This window comes from Balaenoptera physalus (assembly GCF_965194825.1).
Source record: "Balaenoptera physalus genome assembly, chromosome: 20".
NCBI classification, from domain to species: domain Eukaryota; kingdom Metazoa; phylum Chordata; class Mammalia; order Artiodactyla; family Balaenopteridae; genus Balaenoptera; species Balaenoptera physalus.
In genome coordinates this window covers 56,408,178-56,432,030 of record NC_138901.1, presented here as the reverse complement: position 1 = coordinate 56,432,030, position 23,853 = coordinate 56,408,178, and the positions used below count along the sequence as shown (strand labels likewise).

Here is a 23,853-nt window from a genome sequence, read left to right as displayed (position 1 = left end):
TCACAGAGATGCCCTCTCCTCACAGAGCCAAGCAAACTTAGAAGAGTCAGCTTGCTTCTTAGGCCCTCGTCGCAGCTTACCTCCACAGGCCCTTCTAGAAGTACCGAGTGGAGGAAATCGACATACTCGCCGTCGCCCGAGAACATTCCCACCGCTTCCCATTTGCTGCTGGGTCCCCCAACCTGCAGAAACAGGAAGCTCTTGAGCCCTTGGAGGGTAATTTCTGCTCCTCCCCCCTCCCCTCTATATTACCAATTCTAGAAAGTTCTGTCCCAGATACCCAGAATCATTATATCCCCCTCCTGCTGGGAGGGCACGGTCCCCTCCGAGGCCTTGAACACCTTGACGTCGCCATCCCTCCCCTGCCCTCCTTCGCATCATGCCCACCTCTACTGACCTTCTGCATTCTCAGCAATTTGATGTTGTCAAAGCATTTTTTGAGGTGTGGCTGCACAGCCTCTGGGTTGCGGGACTGGCCCAGAATCTCCAGGAGGTCATCATTGGACAAGAAGTAGAAGCGGGGGAAAATATGGCGCTTGGTCTCTAAATAAATATCCAGAGACTTCTGGATGTCTTCCAGGATAGTGTTCATTTCTATCAATGTGTCCAGGAGGCCTGGAGAGGAGAACAGTGAATGATATTTGGTGGCCCTTTTACCACTGCCCTGAGTAGATCTGGAGCCTCCAACTATATCCACTTTGCCAGCTCTTGAGTATTGGGGCACAGACTGCCATATGGTTTTTGGAAGCAGATGCAGTGTCCCCAATCACTCTTTTCCCATCCTCTTCATTAATTCATTATTAAGTATTCATTATACACTATTGTATGCATTATACATTATGTATTAATTATACAATTCCATTAATATAACTACATCTCCCATCAGTCTTTTCCCACCAAAGAAGTGGGGCTCTGCCGATCATCCCAAGAGCTTCTGAAAATTAGAGCTTGTTCTGCACATAAACAATTCAACAAGTTAAAACATTAGATTTGGGACTTCCCTGGTGGTGCAGTGGTTAGGAATCCGCCTGCCAATGCAGGGCACACGGGTTTGAGCCCTGGTCCGGGAAGATCCCACATGCTGTGGAGCAGCTAAGCCCGTGTGCCACAACTACTGAGCCTGCGCTCTAGAGCCCGTGAGCCACAACTACTGAGCCCACATGCCACAGCTACTGAAGCCCGCGCCCCCTGGAGCCGGTGCTCCACAACAAGAGAAGCCACCGTAATGAGAAGCCCACACACTGCAACGAAGAGTAGCCCCCGTTCACCACTACTAGAGAAAGCTCGTGTGCAGCAACGAAGACCCAGTGCAGCCAAAAATAAATAAATTGAAAAAAAACACATTAGATTTAAATACATATCACACGCACACAATGAAAGGGGTCTGCAGTCACTGGGGTTGCCAGTGTCCCTCGAGACAGAGCAAAAAGAGCACTAGAGGGAATTCCCTGGCAGCCCAGTGGTTGGGACTACGAGCTTCCACTGCAGGGGGCGCGGTTCCGATCCCTGGTTGGGGAACTAAGATCCCACAAGCTGTGCGGAGTGGCCAAACAAACAAACAAAAAGAGCACTAGATTGGGAGGCAGACGATGGCCATCCAAACTGCGGCTCTTTCACTTAATTAGCACGTCAGTTAACCTCAGGGAGCTTTTACCTCTTTGTAAAATGGTAATAAGATCCACCTCAAAGAAAAACTCAAGATATAAAATAAAATGTGTTCATATTTGTAGGTTCTTGATAATGTTAGTTTCCTCCCAGCATTAGATTTTGATTAGCTTATCTCCTGGTCTTCCAAGTTTCTAGCTTTCTGAAGAAAGTATGGATATCATGGAGTCTGAACTCTGAGGTGACCCTCAGACCTTCAAGTACAAAGCCTACAGGCTGTTAGAACCCTTGAGCGGCCACCTGAGTGGCCCCTGGAGACCACAGGGAGACCCGGTAGCAGTGGACAACACAGCTTTGTTCTGTGTGTTCAACGAAGAGATGACTCTGCTTATAAATTGTTCTAAAATATAATTATGTCAATTATCTCAAATATTATTTCTAAAAAATTCATGTTGTCACTCAATTTTGCACGTCCTAATACTTATATTTTACCAGAGTAATTGAATAATAATTTTTTTTGATGTGTATACTTAAGGTTCTTGGGAAAATGAAGAATTGTTAGATTGGCCCTTGGCAAAACAAAGAGGTCCTCCATACCCCATGCCAAAACTCTTCTCAGGACACGCACTGTAGGTACCCATCGCCAAACATGACTTCCTGATTCTTTACCCCAATCGAGCATAATCAACCAGACCTCACTATGTGTACATCTCTCCCCCATCCCCTTACCCAATCCCCATGCCTACCAAAATGTCTACATTAAAGACTAGCTAATCTGATAAACCAATTAAAGTCAAGGTAATAACAATAGCTCATAGTAACCAAAGATTTTCTCTGTGCCATTTAATGTGACAAGGGCTTTACTTGCATTATCTCATTTACCTGCATCATCTCATCGAATGAACCAGCTAGAGAAGAAGAGTGATTCCTCGATCAGTGTTTCTTGAGGCACAGTACTAATAATTGAGCACTAACTTTATGCCAGACACTGTACTGAGTGCTACATACTCCTCTATTATCCTTACAAAGACCCTGAGAAATAGCTATCATTAACCCCACACACACTACAGGTGAGGAAACTGCAGTACGGAGGAAGCAAGCTGCCCGAGAGCACATAATCGGTAAGGCATGAGTCAGATTTTGAACTCAAGTCTGTCTGATTCCATAGCCCATCCTCTTAACCATTATATTGTACTCTGCTCAAATATGTGTGGAGTTTAATTTACGGAACTACTATTTAATGCTTAGAAGAGGTGGTGGTGATGGTAGGACAGCCAGGTGCAATGGTCAATCTTTCAGTAAATGAAGAATGTGGGGCTTCCCTAGTGGCGCAGTGGTTGAGAGTCTGCCTGCCAATGCAGGGGACACGGGTTCGAGCCCTGATCTGGGAAGATCCCACATGCTGCAGAGCGACTAGGCCCGTGAGCCACAATTACTGAGCCTGCACGTCTGGAGCCTGTGCTCCGCAACAAGAGAGGCCGCGATAGTGTGAGGCCCGCGCACCGCGATGAAGAGTGGCCCCCACTTGCCGCAACTAGAGAAAGCCCTCGCACAGAAACGAAGACCCAACACAGCCAAAAATAAATAAATAAAATTAAAAAAAAAAAAAAGAATGTGGCCATGACTTCACATACATATAGCACCAGCTGAGGTTACGTCAGGGATCAGACCTGGATAGTGGGTGCTCCGGAGAGCATTGGGGTCCTTGTTCATCCGGTCCATGATGTCTTTCCAGTTGCCGTTGACTTGGTCAAATAAGCCTGATTCATTGGGCAGCTGCTTGCGGATGTCCTCTCCTAGGAAGATATTCTGAAGGGCCAACAACTGGCGTGAGAGGCTGTTTCTCACACACTCTCCACACTCTGCTCCCTGCTCTCAGACCAGGACTGACAGTTGAGGAGAAGATAAAGAGCATCAGAACCAAAGGGCAAGATGCTCAAGTTCTAGAAGGAAACTTGGGATTGGGAGGCCAGGTTTGTGGGTCCGAGAAGAAAAATGGAAAAAGAACAAAGGCTTTGCAAGGAGGGGGCTGAAGATGAGAGGTAATAACCAAGAGTCAGATGCCTAGGTCCCAGATGAAGAATGGCTTTAGAGGTGGGAAAACAGGGCCGATAACAGGGCAACTATCTAGGCCCTATACAAATAAAGGAGTCAAAACAGCAGGTAGGGAGAGCTCAGGCAGAGAAACCTGACCTCTAGGTACATCCACTGACGCTGCACTGTGAGCACCACCTCAATAACTTCCAAAATGAGGGAGAGGCAGCGTTCCCAGTTGTCTACATCCTTCGCAAAGGCCTTGACAAAACGAGATGCCTTCATGGTAGACAGAGACACCTGGTTATCTTCCAGCGCCTGAAACGCTTCTTCCGTGCCTCTGCGGTGGAAGGTATCAAAATCATAGTCTAGCCCCATCTGCCAAGCCTCGGTCCCCACTCTGCATCCCAGGTCACACAGCCCTGTCTACCTGAGTCGGTGATGGCCCTTATCCTTGTAGGGGACTATGTCTAGCTGAATCACATCCCAGGTCTTGGCAATGTTTTGTAATGCCTGCGGAAAGAAATTGGGGAACAGATCAATCAGGTATTTAGCCCCCAAGGGTAATAGGAGCTGGGAGGGGCCATCAGATGATGAAAAGCTGGAAGCCTTTGTTCCAGGAAGCTTAGGAAATGAGGGGCCATGGGAAAGGACTCTGTCATACCAACTCTATAGCCAGCTCTCTGGTTGCTGAGGCAGAGATCTCCCCAATTTTCTCCACGTGCTGATCCATCCCAAGCTCCACGATCTGCTCCAAGGTGAAGCGTTCAGATTCCTGATCAAACTCCCGTTGGACCTCGTCCCTGACCTGATCCCAGTGCCTGCAGCCAGGGGCAAAAGGTCAGATCAGGACGCTGGAGCACCAGAGCCTACTGGAAAGTATCAGCATCGCTCCCCAATGGCTTTCTCCCATTGGGATATTATGATTCCGTGTATTTATTAATTCACGATTCAACAGGTATTTACTAAATAGCCTCTAAAATACAATCTTAGGCACTGTGGGGAATACAGAGATTGAGGTGCTGACTCTCTGGAGAGGGAGTTAGGACGGATGATTGCAGGTTCACTACAGATGATGCACTGGGCCAACTGCTTTACATGAACCATTTCATTTTCATGGCCACTATAAATGAGGACCACTCTATACATGTTATTCCATTTACACATGCAGAAACTGAGGTTTAGAGAGGGTAAATAACTTAAGCAAATAAAGCGGTTAGGTGATACTTAATTGCATAATACTTATTAGTGAAGCATCGCCAAAAACATTATGCTGGAGGCAATACCAAAGAAGTAAAATTACTTACTCCTAAATGAAGAGATAGATAATTATTAAAACACCATTTATAAAATAGTTTATTCTAGCCTCAATGGTTTCAAAGCCCTGTTCTATCATGTGATAAAGTCCAGATGCACTAAAAGAGGTAAACTTGAAAAGCAAAATTATAAAGTATGAGAAGAAAGTATGGAGAGAGTGTGTCTACAGCTCTGGGGTAGACGGGGTCCTCTTAAACAAGGCACAAAAACAAAACCCCTAAAGGACAAAAGTTAGGCTTTGGGCTACAACATGCAAGCATCTGTAGGACAGAAGACGTAAAGCTTAGCTCTGACGGACAACATAAATTGAGGGGAGACGGAAAGGAAAGAGCCAAGAAGGCCGGAGAACCCAGGACAATGTGACAGACAGAGGACGGCGGTGGGCTCTTGGGAAGCCTTCTTCAAGGCGTGTGTTGGTGAACAGAGGGGCAGAGAGAGCTAGGAACGCCATGGAGGGGACAACCGGGAGAAGCAGGTGACGGCCAGGCCAGGGGGAGACCCCCAGGACCCGAGGGGCAGCCTCACCGCTCTCGAAGGGCAGGGTTTCGCAGGTCCGAGATGAGAGGCATGGTCCTCTTGAACTGCTCTATTTTTGAGCGAGTGGTTTCAATAATCTCCCAGTTTCGGTCCTGAGTAAAAGCGAGAGGCGTCGAAGACCTGACCATCTTTCCCACATGGCCCCTTCCTCAGTCGGCCTGCCTGCGGCCCCCCACCCTCTCCCCACAAACCTTGTACTCTTTGGCCAGCCTGGTGAGGCGGCGAAACAGCCCGTGGGCCATGGTCTCCATGGCCTCCGTCTGCAGGGTCAGGAACCGGCCGGTCTTCCACTGGTTCCAGTTTTCCTCCCAGTCTCGGGTGATCTCCCAGACTTGCTGCAGCGCGTCCAGCTCCTTCGTGGCCAAGAGCAGACAGGTGCATTGAGTGACGTGACTCTCGCCCTCCTCCTCCCCGGCAAACACGCAGGGCCTCTCCTCCTCTCATTCTGAGAAGCTCTTCCCTCCTGGCAACATACAGCTGCCTCCTCAGTTCACATTTTTTTCCTCCACTCTCTTGCCTTAAGAGCGCCTCAGGGAACAAGCACATGAAAAGATCCTCAGACTTCCCTGGTGGCACAGTGGTTAGGAATCCACCTGCCAATGCAGGGGACACGGGTTCGAGCCCTGGTCCGGGAAGATTCCACATGCCGGAGAGCAACTAAGCCCGTGCACCGCAACTACTGAGCCCACGTGCTGCAACTACTGAAGCCCGCGCACCTAGAGCCTGTGCTCCACAACAAGAGAAGCCACCGCAATGAGAAGCCCGCGCACCGCAACGAAGAGTAGCCCCCACCCGCCGCAACTAGAGAAAGCCTGCGTGCAGCAATGAAGACCCAATGCGGCCAAAATAAATAAGTAAATAAATAATATTAAAAAAAAAAAAAGAAAAAGATCCTCAACGTCATTAGTCAGTAGAGACATGCAAATCAAAACCACAGTGAGATACTTCACACCCACTAGGATGGCTAGAACCAAAAGTAAAGGGGGGGCATGCCGGCAAGGATGTGGAGAAGTAGGGACCCTCGTACGCTGCTAGTGGGAGAGTAAAATGCTGCAGCTGCTGTGGAAAACAGCTTGGAGGTTCCTCAAAACGTTAAACATAGAGTTACCATATGATCCAGCAACTCCACTCCTACGTACATACCCACAAGAATTGGGATCGGGAACTCAGACAAATACAAGTACACGCAGAGTCACAGCAGCACCACTTACAGAAGCTAAAAAGTGGAAACAACCCAAATGTCCATTGACAGGTTAATGGATAAACAAAATCCATACAATGGAATATTATTCACCCATAGAAAGAAATGAGGTACTAACACATGCTACAACATGGATGATCCTTGAAAATACTACACTAAATGAAAGAAGCCAGACACAAAAAGTCACGTATTGCATGCTTTCCTTTACACAGAATGTCCAGAATAGGCAAAACCCATGTTCAGTTGACCATTAAAAACCATAGGGGTTAGGGACACCAACCCTCTACGCAGTCAAGAGAATCTGTGTATAACTTATAGTCTGCCCTCCACATCCGCAGTTCATCCATATCCATGGTTCCCCATCTGTGGATTCAACCACAGATTGTGTAGTATTGTAGTATTTACTATTGAAAAACATCCGCGTATAAGCGGACCTGCTCAATTCAAACCCATTGTTGTTCAAGGGTCAACTGTAAGTAGAAAATAGATTAGTGGTCGACAGGGGCTGGGAGGAGAGGGAATAGGGGGTTACTGCTAATGGGTATAGGGTTTCTCTTGGGGGTAATGAAAATGTTTTAGAATTAGAGGTGATGGTTACACAACATTGTGAATGTACTAAATGCCACTGAACCGTTCACTTTAAAATGGTTCTTTTGTTACCTGAGTTTTCCCCCCATTTTTAAAAAAAGCTCCCCGTGTACCCATCTTCCTGGCCCCGGTTGTTTTCCCAGGCAGGTTGGGACCCACTCTCCTGCCTCCTGCCCCCTACCCTTGGTCACCACGAGGGCCTTGCTCGGCACACCACCTTCTCCAGGTTCTGCAGGTCCTTGGAGGCTGGCTGCTCAATCTTGAAGATGCCCAGGTTGGCACGGAGATTGTTTTCTTCCTCCCGCATGGCGTTCAGCATAGCCCGTACGTGGGCTATCTGCTCCAGGGCCGCCTGGTGCCCCACGTTGCTGGTGAATGGGCCTGTGGGGAGTCCAAGGTGAAGTTCTGATTCCCACTCAAGGCCAAGGTCCCCTGAAAGGCCACCGTGGCTTGCCTTCCTCTTTGTGGGTAAATCTCACTTCTCTCCTCCCACAAGAGAAGGAAAACAAGAGAGAACGCATTGAAAGAATGCATTGAAACTACCTGTGGCTCGAGAGTCAGAAACGGGTGGGACATGAAAAGTCAGTGTAAGAAAACTGGAGAGGCTATGAGCTGGGCTGCTGCCTTCCAGCCAAGACTCAGCGACAACAGGAGTGTCACCGACAGACGTGCCAGGCTCTTTCCCCTGCTCAGCCTTGTCTGCACTCTTCCCGGGATGGGACCTAGGCTTTGAAAGACTGGGTCAAGACAAAGGGAAAGTCAGGGGAGAGGTTGCGAGACGGGTACCTTTGAATTCAAATTCTTCCAGAAGATTGTGTGCTTTCTTCTTGAAATCGTCAGCTGAGTGAATGAGGCCTGTCTTGAACTTCTCCTTGTGCCTCTTCAGCATTTGTTCACCGTCCAGCACAGCCTGCTGGAAGGCGACCCACTGCCCGCTGAGACTGTCCAGCATCTCCAGCACCTGGGGACATCACAGAGTGGAGGTGACCCACGAGCAGGAGCTCTGCCCGTCCCACCAACACTTCGAAGAACTCTTTTCCGATCCTCTGGACCAGCATCTGTGTCCAAGTTCCACATGCAATGAGGCCCAAAGAAATCAAGCAGTTGCTGGGCCTGAAAGAGATCCTCAGGGTGACCCGAAAGATCATTCAAGTTAGCTTTGGCTCTCAGAGGCTTTGGGGCCTTGCGCCTTCTCCCCCGCTCACTTCTCTGCTCTCCCTCCTGACAGCCGAGGGTCTCCGACATGGGGCGTCAGTGTCCCCCGCAACCTGGGGCTGGAATGGGCCGGGCTCGGGTGGGTGGGCCGCGCGTCTTAGGAACTCACGCTGTCCTGAACTGGCACCTCGTACTTCTCGAGGATGGTGAATTGCTCGTGTATGGGAGGGATCTGGGTCTCCAAGTTGGGCATATCGTGCTGCAGGGTCTCCATGAGTTGCAAACTGACCCCCAGTTCCTCCAGCGTCTGGGGAGGGTGGCTGATTCTGCAGCGTGGGCGAAGAGAGTGTGGGCGGGCGGGCGGGAAGGCCGGGCCTACCCTCCCCCCTGCATGGCCTGAGCCCACGTCCACCAGCCGTACTTCTCTGCGTTCTCCTGCAGGTAGGTGTGCAGCTCCAGGAGGCGCCTGGCCGCCATCTCCTTGAGCAGGGTTGTGAACTTGTTCTGCCACTCATTGCAGTGCTGCACCAGCGAGAACTTGAGGTGTGAGCAGTCCAGCAACACAAACTGGATGTTGAGGACCGTCTCCTCCTTCTGCACGTTATTAGCCACCTCCGTGTAGCTGAAAAGGCCCACATCCCCGCTAGGACGTCTTTTTCTTTGCAGACGTGCCGGATGCCCTGCCTGGGTGATATTTTCCTCCCAGCCAGCAGCGCTAAAGCATTCTTCTGCCCCCGGGTGTCTCCCACTTCAACCCGTCCCCCAGCAGGTGGCTGTGATCATGGCATTTTCCCAACCGCTGCTTTCAGACTCCGCGGTTTGCATTCAAGGCTTTAGAGGCTCAGCAATCCGGGCTGGGTTCACACTGTGCTGCTCACTAGCTCTGTGCCGCCAGGCAGGTTATTTAACGACTCTGAACCTCAGTCTTCTCATCTGCAACCTGGTGACGGTAACAGAACCCACCCTGCGAGGCTGCTGAGAGGATTAAGTTGGCTGCTGTACATCTATCCCCCTGCTGACTTCCTTTCTGGATACTCACTATTTGGTGAACATGCTCACGTGGTCCCATCTTCGTGCTGTTGTCTCTGCCTGGAATGTCCTCCCACTGCCCATCTCTGCCTGCTGATGTCCTACCCATCCTGAAAAGCCCTGCCCCAGAGTCACTCCCTTCATCCACGTCCTCCTTCCCCTGACGCCCCCGGCTGAAAATTCTCTCTCCTTTCATCGAACTGCCCCACATCTTGCATACCTGACTCACGGCGCTGATTGCATGGAAGCTTGTATAAGAACACTGAGCACATCAGCACATTAGTGCTTCAGAGTTCACACAGAGCTTCCACATATACTTAACAGTCTCACAACCTTATGAGGTCAGTAGTATAACACCTATTTCACAGGGAACTGAGGCCCAGAGAATGTGAATAACCGACCTAAGATGACATGACTAGTAAGTGGTGGAGCTGGAATTTCAACTGTCCTCAAGATGCCACGGCCACTGCTCTTTCAGCAATATTCTTATCTTCCCTACTGCACTAGAGCCCTTGGGAGGAAAAAACTTGTTCATTTCTTTTTTTTTAATTCCTCACAACCCATCATAACAATGGTGTTTTTTGAACAAATGAATGAATGAATGAATGAATGAATGACTAGAGGACAAAGAGACGGGAGTTCATATCAGAATTTAAGAATCTTCTTCCATTTAACTCCCATCTGCGTTCTTAAAATGAAAGTGTTCACGTCTCTCACCTTTCAGATCCCTAGCATCTCTCCCTTCCCAGCAGGACCCTGTGGTACTCCGCACCAAAGCAGCTTTTTCCCTAAATCTTGCCCGGCTCTTATCGGATCGCTATCCCCTTGAGAAACAAAGGCCCAGCGCCCTAGGTCCGGTGCTTGTCCTCTAGTTTTCTGCCCCTCCCCCAGTCTGCAGGTCAGACCTCCCCCTGCAGTGCTCCGCCTCTTCCAGACAGACCCTCACAGCCACCTCTGCTCCTTACCGAGCAATGTCGGCGTCAAAAGAAGAGACCGGCGGGTTGAGGCGCTGGTATCGACGAATGAAAGAGTCCTTGTTGATCTCCCAGATCTCGCGGTACGTGTCCCAGGTCTTGAGGTAGTTCTGCAGCAGGGCTGCGTTGTTGGTCATGCCGCTGCTGATCTGGGTCTGGATCTTCTTGATGTCCTCATCCCGCTCTTCAAGACCCAGCAAAATGCTTCTCACTAACTTCCACCCCAACCCAAGCTGCAGCCCAGCCCCTGGCCACTGCCCCAGAACCCCCCCTCCAACAGCACCTTCCCAAAGAAATACAGCTCAAACACGAGCATTAGGAAATGAAGGAGGAGGCCGAAAGTAAAAGAATGACTCTACTCTGTAGGATTCAGATGTCTCACCTCTTGGTGTCTAGGGCTCTTATAGCCCAGCCCCAGTCCCAAACAAGTCCTTCCTGGTCTCCCAACCCCAAACCCCAAACCCCTTGAGCATCAGTCACCCAGTTTTGACCCCCCTCTGTGGCCCTTCTCCCTTCCCCAATCCAGCCCTTTGACCTGGGTTTTCCACCAGTCATGGAGATGACTGGCCCAGTACGTCTGGAAACAGCCCTGGTCTCTCCTCCTGGCTCTGCCAGGTCCTAAGCTTTTGCTACCCCTGCATCTGGTGCCCTCCCACTGCCCACTCACCCACGATTGTGTAGATGGGCTCACGAAGAAACTTGCACTTGATGAGAATTTCAGGGAGGTGGCAGAAGACAGAGATGGTGGAGAAGAGCTGGTTGCCAATGTCATTGACCACACTTGCCAAGGTCTGCAGAGTGGGTGAGAACTCCACCTGGGGGAGCACAGTGGAGAGAGCTTAGCACAGGCCCGGGAGGACACAAGCTCAGGACTGGGAAGGCTGGACACCGCAGAACCAGGCCTGGAGGCTGTAGGAGAAAGTCAGGGCCTAGAGCCAAGTTTAAGGATTGACGGAAACTGGCAAATAAAGTGTGATGGTTTCGGGGTGTTGGGGGCAAAGTGGTTCCCACCTGTGCCACACCTCCCTGCATGTCATTCTTCAAAATGACAAGGACTTGGAAGAGTGGGTTGGGGGTGGTCTTTCCATCCCCATTGATGGCCTTGGACAGTTCCGACAGCGACCACTTCACATTCAGGCGCAGGGCATCCTCCATCATGCGGTCCAGCCGAATCGTGTACAGCAGCCACTGCTGCTGAATCTGGTGGGAAGAGCAGGGGGAAGAGAACCCCTCAGGGAAGACAAGGCAGGTCCTGGGAAATGAGAACCAGCCAACAGGGAGGGGAACGAGCTGGTTCAATAGAAAGACGGGACGCCGAGTCCTGAAGGAAGGAGGTTTGAAAGGCCGAAGGTTGGGTGAATCCAAGACTAGAGCAGGATGTTTGAGAAGCACGTGGGGGTTGGGGGGAGGAGAAAGACCAAGAGAAGGGTCTGATGGGACTGGGGGAGCTGAGGACCTGCCCACCCACAAAGTCCTGGCCACAGGACCCCCTACCTCGGGGCCATCGTTCTTGAAGACTTCATAGGAGTTGGTCATGATGGCCACCACGTCACGGTGCAGGGTCATCAATTTCTGCTGCACCGCTGCCCGATGCTCTCTTTGGTCCTCCTCAAATTCCAGGTCCCTGTACACCCGTTTGTCACTAATGCGTACCAGTAGTGTCTCTGACATCACTTGGGCTCGCCAGCCAATGGTCAGAGTGGACGCCTTGAACTCATTCACAATCGTCTGCACCTGGAGTCAGACCCCAGCCATGGGGGAGTTTCAGCTTGGGAATAGACCCTCTGGGCCTAATTCTATCCTCCCACTGTCCTCTGGCTAGAGTTGCTGACATTAAGAAAAAAAAAAAACTTCCCTAAGCACACTTCATTTCTTTCACACGACTCCATGGTCTCTCCACCACTACCCATGACTCAGGTATTAATTACCCACATGCCAGCCTTTCAGTCTGCCTTGCAGACCTTTAGGGTCTAATGACCATGGCCCACCTTGCTGGCGTGTACGCGGCACTCTGTGATGAAGATGGCACTGGCCCCCTTCAAGGCCCAGTGCAGTTTCTTGAGCCCAGAGTGGATCTTCTTATCCAGGAACCGGATACGTTCTTTGAACAGGGCCTGCTCATCTGGGGACAGCATGGCAATAATCCTGCGCGTAAGAGGAGACCGGTAGCTGGTAGGGAGCTATCAGCTCTGACGACCTCTCCTCCACACCAGGACACTTGGTGGAGAACTCTAAAAGTTCATGACTCTAGGCTAGAGCTTTCCAATAAAACTTTCTGCGATGACAGAAATGGTCTACCATTCGTGCTGCCTGGTAGGGTAGCCACGAGCCACACGTGGCTGTGGGGCCCTTGAAATGTGGCCTGTGCAAATGAGTAACTGAATTTTAAATTTTATTTAATTTAATTAATTAACTTGAATAGAAATAGCCACATGCACCTAGTGGCTGCCATATTGGACCATGCAGTTCTAGACACCCAAACAAGACTGCCGGTCCCATCCCCTCGGACTTGAACTGGGCTGAGAAAGGTACCCAACCCCGAGCTAAGCCTCACTCCAGAGATGAGTACAAAGGGTGTTAAGAGGAGTGCCAGCATGGCCTTGCTTGGTTCAACGAATCTTATGTTGTTCTGGGCCCATAAACCTAACGCCATCAACTTCCTTCCTAGAGAAGTCACCCAGGCCGACAGTATATATGGTCCAGGTGCCCAGTGGGGTGGGAGGGGACGTGGTGTTTTTGCTCTCTACTCTAAAGCCAGAAGACAACACTGAAAGGGACAGGAATAATCGTAGGGCCGTACGAGAGAGCACGGGAACCTTTTTTTTTTTTTTGAGACGGACAAAATGTGAAGGATGCACACTGTAGGAAATGGACAACATCGTGGGGCGGATAAGACAAAGGGGGAGCATGAAGTGGCATTCAGGAGGGCGGCAGCACGGGCCCCACCTGTTGTAGTCCCGAGCGACGAGCAGCAGGTTTTCTCGAAGAATGCGCAGGTCCTCGGCGCGTTCAGCCACGTTCACCACGTAGTGGGGCGTCTCGAACAGCAGCCGCTCCCAGTAGTCAATCTCCACAAAGAGGATCAACAGGGACCTTGGGGAGGAAGCGAGGCAGAGCAGCTGCGGGGGCCGCCCAAGGGCATAAACCGGAACCAGCACCCAACCAAGAGGCACGGGGCTGGGGCGCAAGGAGACCCTTAAAGGTAAGCAATGAAGCAGAACCTCCGAGTAAAGAAGGCGGACTGGACACGTTAACTTTTGCTCCCCTCCCCAAATAACCAAAATAACAGTAAACGGGGGTTTCGCTTGTCTAAGGCATAAGCCCACAAATACAAGAAGACAACAACTGAAAACATCTGAAAGTGGAAAAGCAGATGGATAAGAAGGAGAAGAGGAGTCCTCAGCTGGCGCTGGAGACAGCTAGGAAGCCTCTCTAGAGGCCTGGGGACGGGTGGCTCCAAGTATCTCAGGAAAGGGGTGAAGGTGGGATTATAACAGGAAGAGCAGTTGAAGGTTTAGGAAGCGGCTCTACCCATGTCCCCTCTCCTACTCTACGTAGTTAAGCAAGTTGCCCTCCCTGACCCCAGCCTAAGACTGAAGACTTCTTGTCTCAGGAGGGAGTGTAGAGACAAACAGAGGGTCTTTGGACTGGGGAACCCCAGGCCCCGTTGAAGGAGAGAGTAATACACTGGGAGCAGGGGTGGTGAGTCACCGTGAACACACTGAATGTTAAGATCCCCGCCTCCCTTTCCTGCCCAGAAACCGGCACTCTGGCAGCTGGACCTACACCCTCCGGAGCAAAGTCTGAAAGATGGTTCTGTGTGACCTCGGACCAGCCTAAATAGAAAAGTCCCACGGATGATGACCTCTGGAGTCGCCGGGAAACAGCGCACCCGGACAAGCCTGCAGTGAGGCTCCCAGTAGAGAAGCCCCCCTTCCTGCTCAGCAGAGCTGCCGGTCAGCTTTCCAGCCCCTGTCCCTTAAATATGGACAGACAACCAAGGGTTACAGAACACTGGTCTCTGTCTTTCCTACCACAAAAGGTGGGAGTCAAAACAAACAGAAAAAAGCAACCAGAAGGGAAGGAGAGGGGACAGAGGTCGTGCAGAAAGAAGACGGCCCACCCCCAAAAGAAAAACAAAACCACCTCGAACATCCTCAGAGAGAGATAAGAGACAAAAGAGCATCCGTGAAACAGAAACAAGATGCTAGAAAAGGGACACCAAGAGAGCTCTTGGAAGTTAAAACTGAGAGCAGAAAATTCTTAAATCAAAAGAGAGATATAAATTTGACAGAAATCCCTCAGAAAGTAGAGAAAGAGACACAAAGATGGAAGGCAGAGAGGACTTTGCATGAAAAAGAGAATAGAAAACTCCCTGTGAATAATTCTTTATATTGATTATATGCTGGCATGATAATATCTGGGAAATAGTGGGTTGAATATTAAAATTAATTTCACTTGTTTCTTTTTCCTTTATTAAATGCAACACCAGAAATTTTTAAACTGCGTTTGTGGCCCTCGTCCTAAGTGTCCTTTGCCACCTGACACCAAGTGACCTTCCCCTCCTCCCCACTCAGTGGCCACACCCTGGAACTGGTGTTCCGCCACCTCTGATGTAACCAAGCAGACAGCCTCTGCCCTGCTTCCAGCACGTGCACTCAAGTCCTCCCAAACTCCTGTTGTCTGAGCCCATGGGGACGTTCAGGCTGCTGACCCCTGGCCTTTCTTGCTGCCTATTTGTCCCCTTCCACCTCCACCTCCTCCTCCGCGGACCCCGCCCACTCCCACTGCTCCCTTGCCAATTCTCACTCTTTTGCCTCATTCCTTAGTCTAAGCCACCTGGCCAAACGCCAACCCTGGCTCAATCCACTGTCCTCCCCGCCAGGCCCAGGTGAAGGTGGCCAAGCAAGGCTGGAGAAGATCACATGACCACACAGATTAGCACGCTGCACGTTCAAGGTCTCCTCCGGTCCCAGCTGGCCTCTCCGGGCTGCATCCCTGGGGTTTCCCCAATCTGCTGTCCCTCTTGTTCTCACAGTGACCGTTTGCGAATCCTCCGCTTTCTCAAACCTGGTCTGCCCCTTGCCTCTCTGCAGAAAGCCCCACCTTCTCCATCAAAGAAATACAAAAGCCACCAGTTGAGAACTCTGTGCGCTCCCTGCTATAAAACTTAAAAACGTACCTGACTCCACACCTATGATTTCTCCCATATATAGCAGAAGAGGCTCTCCTCCCACCCAAGGCCAAGCCCTCTTCCTGAGCTCTATGTTCTGATCCGGTTTCCCCCTGCGTTCTCAGATGCCATCTTCTCCAGCTCTCCTACACCCTCAACCTACTTGTTCCTTCCCATCAACATTTAAATAAGCCAGGTTTCTAAAATCTTAAAACAAAAACAAACCCCAGCCTCCCCTCGACCCCATATCCTCCTACAGGCCTGCCCTCTGTAAAGAACACTCTGTGCCCCCTTCACAGCCTGCCTTCTGTAAAGAACCATCCTCCCCTTCCTTTCCTTTCTTCCCATTCCTCAGTCCCCTGAGAGCTGTCTCCCACCTTCCCCTCTAAATCTGCTTTCATCAAGTTCGCCCAGGACTCCTCGTGGGACTTCCTGTAGCTAAACCCTGAGGCCCTCCTCAGCCTTACCCCTCCCTGACCCCTCTGCAGATCTTCACATCGCGTGGACTCCTCTCCACCTTCCTCAGACACCCTCCCTCCCTGGCTTCTGAACCGCGGTCCTCCTCTTGTCAGCTCTGCCCTTCAGTAGAAGCAGGCTTTTCTTTCCTGGGTCCCTTGGAAACCGCGTTCAGCTGGCTCTGCAGACTCAGCAAAGCATCTGCTTCCCCTGCAGCTCCCTCACATGCGGGCTCCTCAAGGTTCTGCACATCCAACACGCTGGCCCTGGGTGATCTCATCCACTGCGTGGCTTCAGCTGCTTCTCTAAGCTGAGGACTCCCAGATCTACATGGAAACGGCACCATCCCACTGCCTGAGCCAGAACTGCGTGTCCTCCCTCACCCTGACTTTCCAACATCCAACCAACTACCAGCTCCTTTGGTTTTTATCATCAAAAGACAAAGTTCGGGAATTCCAATCTCTCCAAGGCAAGTGTAGCTCAAGTGCAATGGTAAATGGCAACTGAGTTTTGGCCTAAAGTTGAGCAAAAGAGCGAGTGGTCTATCTAAAAGAGCCACTGCTCCAGGGTTCCAGGCGTTTGCTGCCAAATGGGATGTGGGCCCAGTGCGACTGCATTGTCTGATTTTTCAAGAGAGGCCAGAAAGTGGGTTTTTATATAAAATCTCCTGAATTTGAAGTGTTGACAACTAATTCAACTGAAAAATAATTGTAAGTGGGGTTGCTTCTGGACTACTGGCCATGTTCTTTCCTTGACCTGGGTGATAGTGGCAAGGGTGTTTATTTTATGCCTAGTTGTTAACTTGAACATGTAAGTTTTAAATAATTCTCTGTTAGTATGATACGTTTCATAATTTGAAAAAAATGTTTTTAAAAGGAAAAAACTATTTTAAACAAAGAGATTAATTGTAAAAGGGACTGGGTACAAAATTAACTTATTAAAATCAAAGTTTTCCAATATAAAAACTATAACCAGTTCAACAATATCATGGAGAAAAAGAGACCCATGATAATTAAAATAATAAAAATAAAATACCCCAAATTAACAGATTATCAAAAGATATTACTATATATTATAACATTTCTTATTAATTGGTTAATATGTATGGAAAAAATGTCTTATGAACAAAAGAACAGAATTTAAATAAACTGAAAGAAAAAAATGTTATTCTTGAATAGAAAGACTCAATCTTAAAGATGTTCATTCTTCTTAAGTTAACCTATACATTTAACCCAATCCTTGTTCCCAAAAAAATAGGAACAGTACTATTTTTGGAACTAAACAAAGAGATTCTAACGTTCTTATGAGAAATAGATATTTAAAATATCCAGGAAAACTCTGAAAAGGAGAGTAATGAGGACAATAATAAAAACAATTTGGTCCCTGCACATGAATAAATAGACCTACCTGAACAGAATAGTGAATCCCAAAATAGACACAGACATACTTGGGAATTTGTTATATTATAAAGATAGCAGTTCAATAAATGAGATTGGGTCAACTGACTAGCCATCTGGGGATAGATTAAAAAAAAAAAAAACAACTCAAGTTGTATCGGCACTTCTCTCCCTAAATCAAAATAAACTGCGAATGGATCCAAGAACCAAATGTAAAGACTAAAATCACAAAATACCAGAAGAAAATACATAATACTTAAAAATTTTTAAATCTTGAATAAAAGTCATTTGATTTTGTAAATCTATGTGGTTTCTTCTTTTTTTAAAAAAAATGAAATTGCACTTTTTAATCACAGAGGATAAAAGGCCCCATAACCTGACGATACTCTGATGAAACTTTACATCCTGAATATTACTGAGATGTTACTTTAAAAGAATATTAAGGTGAAAATTCCAGAATATTTTGTGTCTGTTCTACCAGGCAAGCACTAAATTAACAATATAGGAAATAATATCACATTTCAAGTTTTCCACCTCTATTGGAGAGGAATCTCCCAATGAAGGAAATTATTATCAAGTGCTCATTTGTGATACATGCTTTAAGAGATTGTGGATGAAGAAATGCTGTTTTTTCAAACCTTGAAGATCTCCACTAAAGTACGTGTTATTTTTGAAACTGTCAAAATTCTTCAAAGTGAATAAGGCTCTCCCAAATACGAATGAACAGTGGATTATCGGACATTTAAGGAAAGCCTCCAACACAAAAGAGAGCAGCCAAAACAAAGGGAAATTACTTTCAACCTAGAATTCCAAATCCAGCCAAATGACCAACTGGTGTAAAACAGCTGTTGTCAATCATGCAGGAACTCAAAACCGTTACCTCCCACGCACCGTTTCTAGGAAAGCTACTAAAGAATGCACTCCACCAAAACGAGGACATAAACCAAGAAACAGGAAGACAAAGGAAATAGGCAATCAAACAAGAAAAGAGGCTCACAGAAGTCCCAGGGTGACACCTGGGTAGCAGGCCTCGAAACCAACCAGTCGGACTGAAGCAAGAGGACAGGGAGTTCCAGGAGGGATAGTGCTAAGAAAAACATGAAACCAATAACATGCTTGACAAGTCAGATAGTGAGGGAAAATATTATTCAAAGGGGTTTTATTGGTTGGTCTGGAAGAATTAATGACAGTGAATAGTGTACTTACAAAAATAGTGAGGTAATTGTTAATTGCAAAAAGAGCAAACATCACACAAGCAAGGAAAGAACCAGAACAACAGAAAATTACTTGGCTCAGCAGTAGACAATACTAACAGAGTCATATTAAGAAAAACACTGAATATCAATTTAACCAAAAATTGTGTCATAGCTATACTGGGAGGATGGAGGGGTATAAATATGTATGGGAACATTTCTAGTAGCATAAACATATTCTCGTACATTCTTCAAGCTGAAGGCCTTGAATCTGACTCTGTCAACATCTTGGCAAGCCCACTTGGGTATGTATACTATCCCACAGTGCACAAAAATGTTTCTTCATCTTCTCAACTTGACAAGATTTTTCAAAATAACTTTGAGGCAAATTACCAAATTTTAATTTGTCAGTCAACACGATGAATTTGGAAAATACCTTCCTGATGTTGAGCTGAAAACCGTGTGAGGATCTTTTTTCACAGTGATGTTAAGGCTTAGCCAGAAATTTATCAATAAGTTTCTGGAATGCAAATTTATTTTCTTGATAAATAAAATTTCTTATAAAAAAATCAGCCTGGGGAATAATTTTTGTAAAATATTTTCTGATTTGTCCTCAGACAAGTGGTCAGGCAGTAGAGGCAGGACAGGGAAGCTGGCTGGTTTTGGTGCTGACAGCCCAGAATGAACTGACAGGACGGGAAAAGTGCTGTCAGAGCAGGAGAAAAGGAGGAAGAGGAAGTCCCATACGCAAAACATGGACAGACGCCAATGTCCCCTGTCCTGCTCTGGAGAAGTCCCACTACAGGACTTCCCTGGTGGCACAGTGGTTAAGAATCCGCCTGCAAGTGCAGGGGACATGGGTTCGAGCCCTGGTCCGGGAAGATGTCACATGCCGCGGAGCAACTAAGCCCGTGCGCCACAACTACTGAGCCTGCGTTCTAGAGCCCATGAGCCACAACTACTGAGCCCGCATGCCACAACTACTGAAGCCCGTGCGCCTAGAGCCCGTGCTCTGCAACAAGAGAAGCCACCGCAATGAGAAGTCCGCTCACCACAATGAAGAGTAGCCCCCGCTCGCCACAACTAGAGAAAGCTTGCGTGCAGCAACGAAAACCCAATGCAGCCAAAAATAAATAAATTAAAAAAAAAAAAAAAAAGAAGTCCCACTACACAGAGGAGTCTGCTACATACACAGCAATAACAGCTCTTTTCAGCCAGGGTATAGACGACATCTGGAATATGTTTGTGTTAAGTACTCTCTGTAAGGCTGGTCTGGCTGTAAAACGTGGTAAAAGCCAATTTGGACTTCAGAGTTCAAATGTTTGGGATATAAGGTGGGATAACTAAACCCCTTGTGAGATAAAATAGGTGCTATTAGGGACTGGAAGCCTCCCAGAATTAAGGGAGAGTCAGGTAATTCTGAGGACAATCAGGACATTTGAAGAGCATGCTTATTTCAAGATCTTATCTAGACCATGAACACAAAAAAGTAAACCTGATAAAGTTATCTGCCCCTCCTTGGAGTCTTCATACGTTTTGGAAAATCTGAAACTATCTTGGATGCCTTTACTGGTTTAATGAGCCCAAACTTTTCAAAATCCTTCCCCGTGATCATGGCTTTTTTATTCCCCCATACATTATTTACTGGATTGAGGTAGTTTTATCATAAAGCCACAAAAATGTAAAGCAGCTTAAAACAGATCTCTCTAGACAACAACTGCCAAAGGATGGGGGTAACTCTTCTCTCTGGAAGAAGTGTTTTAGCCATTATTTGGGTTTTGGCTAAACCCAGGCCATAAATATTTGGCCCAAAGTTGTCTTGTTAAGCTCTACTGTAAAGCTTATGCAAATGGTGTTTGAGATAAATATACAATGTGTCCCTCGACAAGAGATGATCACGGCAGACAGAAAAGTCGTCTCCTAAGTTTATCCTTGCTACGTGGGCACAAAGCTCAAACATCAGGTGGACACACCACTGTGGGGGGAAGGGAACAAGATGCAGGAAGCCTAGCTGAAAGCCCCCAGCACAGAATATTCAAGAACCTTATGGAAACAGTACAACTTGTAAGTCCATCAGTAGTGGGCTGATGGATTAAATTACAGTACAGCAAAATCATGGGATGCTATAAGCCATGGAAAATAATTATGTAGTTCTGTACATACAGAATGGAAAATCTCCCACACATATTGTTAACCTTAAAAAAAAAAAAGCAAGTTGCAAAAATACTGTTTATAACGGGATCCTGTTTTATGTGTGCAGCGTGTATTTTTGATTACATGGTAATCACGGTTACTTCTACGGAGTGGGGCTGTGTGCTGGATTTTCAGTTTTTCCTTTATATACTTCTACATCAATCTCTTTTTTTTTTCTTTCACAGTGAGCATGCACTACTTTTGTAGTTTAAAATTTTTAATTTAAAAATTAAAAAAGATTTTAAAAATTAAAAAAAAGCAACCATATGAAATGGGCGGGGTGGAGTGATAAAAAATATACCAAATCTTTAACAGTGGTTATCTTTGGGGGAATTTTTTTCTTCCTTCTACTTTTCTGCATTCTGCAAGTCTTCTAAGAGGATGAAGAATTTTATAATGGAAAAATTAAATAAATCATTTTGAGAACACTTTGAAAGTATAGAACAGTGAGGACAGTGTGCTACTATTCATGTTAAAAAGTACACTTAGATAGACATACACTCTTATCCCTGGGATGTTACACAAGAAACTGGTAACCTTGACTCTTTCTTTTTTTTTTTAATATATTTTTTAAAATTTATTTCATTTTTTAAAAAATTTTTGGCTGCCTTGGGTATTCGTTGCCACCCGCGGGCTTTTCTCTAGCTGCGGCGAGCGAGGGTTACTCTTCGTTGTGGTGCACGGGCTTCTCATTGCAGTGGCTTCTCTTGTTGCAGAGCACGGGCTCTAGGTACGTGGGCTTCAGTAGTTGTGGCGCACGGGCTCAGTAGTTGTGGCTCGCGGGCTCAGTAGTTGTGGCTCACACGCTCTAGAGCGCAGGCTCAGTAGTTGTGGCTCACAGGCTTAGTTGCTCCGCGGCATGTGTGATCTTCCTGGACCAGGGCTCGAACCCGTGTCCCCTGCATTGGCAGGTGGATTCTTAACCACTGCGCCACCAGGGAAGCCCCTGACTCTTTCTTTAGAGAGAAACAGAGTCACTGGGGAACAGCAGTGGAGGGAGATTTTTCATTCTCAGCCCTGACTTTTGAATTTTACAACGTGCATTTATTACCCCTTCTAAAAAGTGAAAATGTTTTAAAAATTAAAACTATTATATCACCTTGCAAAATTTGTTTTGAAAATACTGTGTTCACACCAAGTTTTATGAGGCAATTTTTTTGAAGGGAAAACAATGTTTCTTGATTGTTTATTTTTTGCAAGGACTTTTACATGTCATCTCGCCTCATGACCGTATCAGAAAAGGGTTTTTTAAGTAGATAAGGAAACTCAGGCTCAGAGGAATGCAGTGCTTGCCTGAGGTCACACAGCAAAACAGACCTGCTCCAGGCTTCGAACTCTAGTCTGCCTGGCACTGACGCTTATGCTTTATTCACTCTCACAGGCTGGCCCTGAGGATTAGAAAGAAGTAGCCACCAACCAGTGCTGACCTATGGCCCCTCTTTACCTCTCTCTCAACTCTTGCTTTCTCTCATACTTAAAATGTAAATAGCGATCGTTGATGTTTAATAAAATTCTGTTATTTGAATACAATCGTTTAATTCATGGGAAAAGGGCAACTGGTGGGCTGTGTGTGCTCATATTCATGTGATTCCAAGCATGTCTGGGTGCCTCTCCAAACTCAGTGCCTTTGGGGGTACCCAGCTTGATGGGACAATGTGTCTTGCAGATTCAACCTCATTATGTGGTTGCAAATGTCACAGCCGGGGTAAACCTGGCCTAGTCTCCCATCTCTTCAAAATCTTATTGTTGATTCATGAGGCCATTTTTTCGGGATCCTGCTTGGCCATACCTCAAAAAACCATGAACCCTATCAAAGCAGATCTCGACACCCCTCCCTGGTCAAAGGCTTATCTTAAACCTCTTACCCTCGTCTTCACACTCTGCTTGTCACCTGTTTCCTGATCCGTGTGGCTTCTCACTCCTGCCTTACCCTCCTCTCTCTGACCTGACACTCAGCGCTGTCTCTCCGTCTCAGTTCTTTTGATTCCTTCCTCAGACATCATGTGTCATCTCCCCCATGGTTACTCTGTCTTTGGCTCCCAGGACGACACACTCAGGGTCTCTGTCCCAGACTCCATCTCCACGCAGGCCCTCTCTGGCAAAGCCCCTTCTATATACATTTGCCCCAACAGATAAGGACATTCCATGAGTTAAAGCCAAATCTAGTAGCAACAGCCTAGAAGTGCGGGAAGTAACCTTTCTATAGGGGCTCGCTGATGACCAGAGGGAGCCCAAACCAATCAAGGAGAAAGTTATTTCCTTCCAATTAGGAAAATGCTGTCATCAGGTTTGTCATCTCGGGACTTCCCTGGTGGTCCAGTGGTAAAGAATCTGCCTTATAGTGCAGGGGACGTGGATTCGATCCCTGGTCAGGGAACTAAGATCCCACATGTCGCAGGGCAAATAAGCCCATGCACCACAACTACTGAGCTCACGCGCCTCAACTAGAGAGCCTGCGTGCTGCAAACCACAGAGCCCACGCACTCTGGAGCCTGCATGCCACAACTAGAGAAGAGAAAAACCCACACACCACAACTAGAGAGAAGCCCACGCACCGCAACAAAAGATCCTGCATGCCTCAACGAAGATCCCGCGTGCCGCAACTAAGACCCGATGCAGCCAAAAATAAATTAAATAAATAAATAAAAAGAAAGTTTGTCATCTCTGTAGTCAGCTGCCTTACATAGCTCCTTCTTTATTTCTCACTTCTGCATCTTATATGGGAAGGAGACATGGCTCCAGGGTAGAACTGTTCACTTACAGAGCCACAGAGGGCAGGGACTTCGCCACTGGACACATGCCCTGTGCCCATCTCGGCTCTTAGCATGTGGAAGGCACTCACTATATATTTTTGAATAATTAATAAATGGATTAATCAAATTTAAAACAGTGGTGATATGAAAATGTCATGATTCTAAAGCTGTAGGAGAGGACATGATCTGACAGCCCCTCAGTTCTCAGGAAAGGCCCCTTCGTGGCTCACAGTCTGGAAGGTTTCGCT

The 23,853-nt window shown here is 47.5% G+C and overlaps 1 protein-coding gene across 1 annotated transcript in view; it reads right to left on the bottom strand.

Moving 5' to 3' along the window:
• Nucleotides 1–23,853, bottom strand: part of DNAH2 (dynein axonemal heavy chain 2) — a 96,114-nt gene that overhangs the window by 48,134 nt on the left and 24,127 nt on the right. The window contains exons 14-31 of the mRNA XM_082441810.1: nucleotides 13,387–13,533; nucleotides 12,429–12,585; nucleotides 11,935–12,174; nucleotides 11,452–11,640; nucleotides 11,108–11,255; nucleotides 10,432–10,624; nucleotides 8,859–9,059; nucleotides 8,607–8,763; nucleotides 8,069–8,243; nucleotides 7,500–7,663; nucleotides 5,685–5,846; nucleotides 5,482–5,585; nucleotides 4,304–4,460; nucleotides 4,070–4,152; nucleotides 3,799–3,979; nucleotides 3,276–3,414; nucleotides 398–615; nucleotides 81–182 (exon numbers count right to left, since the gene is read on the bottom strand). Coding sequence (XP_082297936.1) covers nucleotides 81–182; nucleotides 398–615; nucleotides 3,276–3,414; nucleotides 3,799–3,979; nucleotides 4,070–4,152; nucleotides 4,304–4,460; nucleotides 5,482–5,585; nucleotides 5,685–5,846; nucleotides 7,500–7,663; nucleotides 8,069–8,243; nucleotides 8,607–8,763; nucleotides 8,859–9,059; nucleotides 10,432–10,624; nucleotides 11,108–11,255; nucleotides 11,452–11,640; nucleotides 11,935–12,174; nucleotides 12,429–12,585; nucleotides 13,387–13,533 — 2,917 coding nt within the window. The remainder of the gene's footprint in view (nucleotides 1–80; nucleotides 183–397; nucleotides 616–3,275; nucleotides 3,415–3,798; nucleotides 3,980–4,069; nucleotides 4,153–4,303; nucleotides 4,461–5,481; nucleotides 5,586–5,684; nucleotides 5,847–7,499; nucleotides 7,664–8,068; nucleotides 8,244–8,606; nucleotides 8,764–8,858; nucleotides 9,060–10,431; nucleotides 10,625–11,107; nucleotides 11,256–11,451; nucleotides 11,641–11,934; nucleotides 12,175–12,428; nucleotides 12,586–13,386; nucleotides 13,534–23,853) is intronic.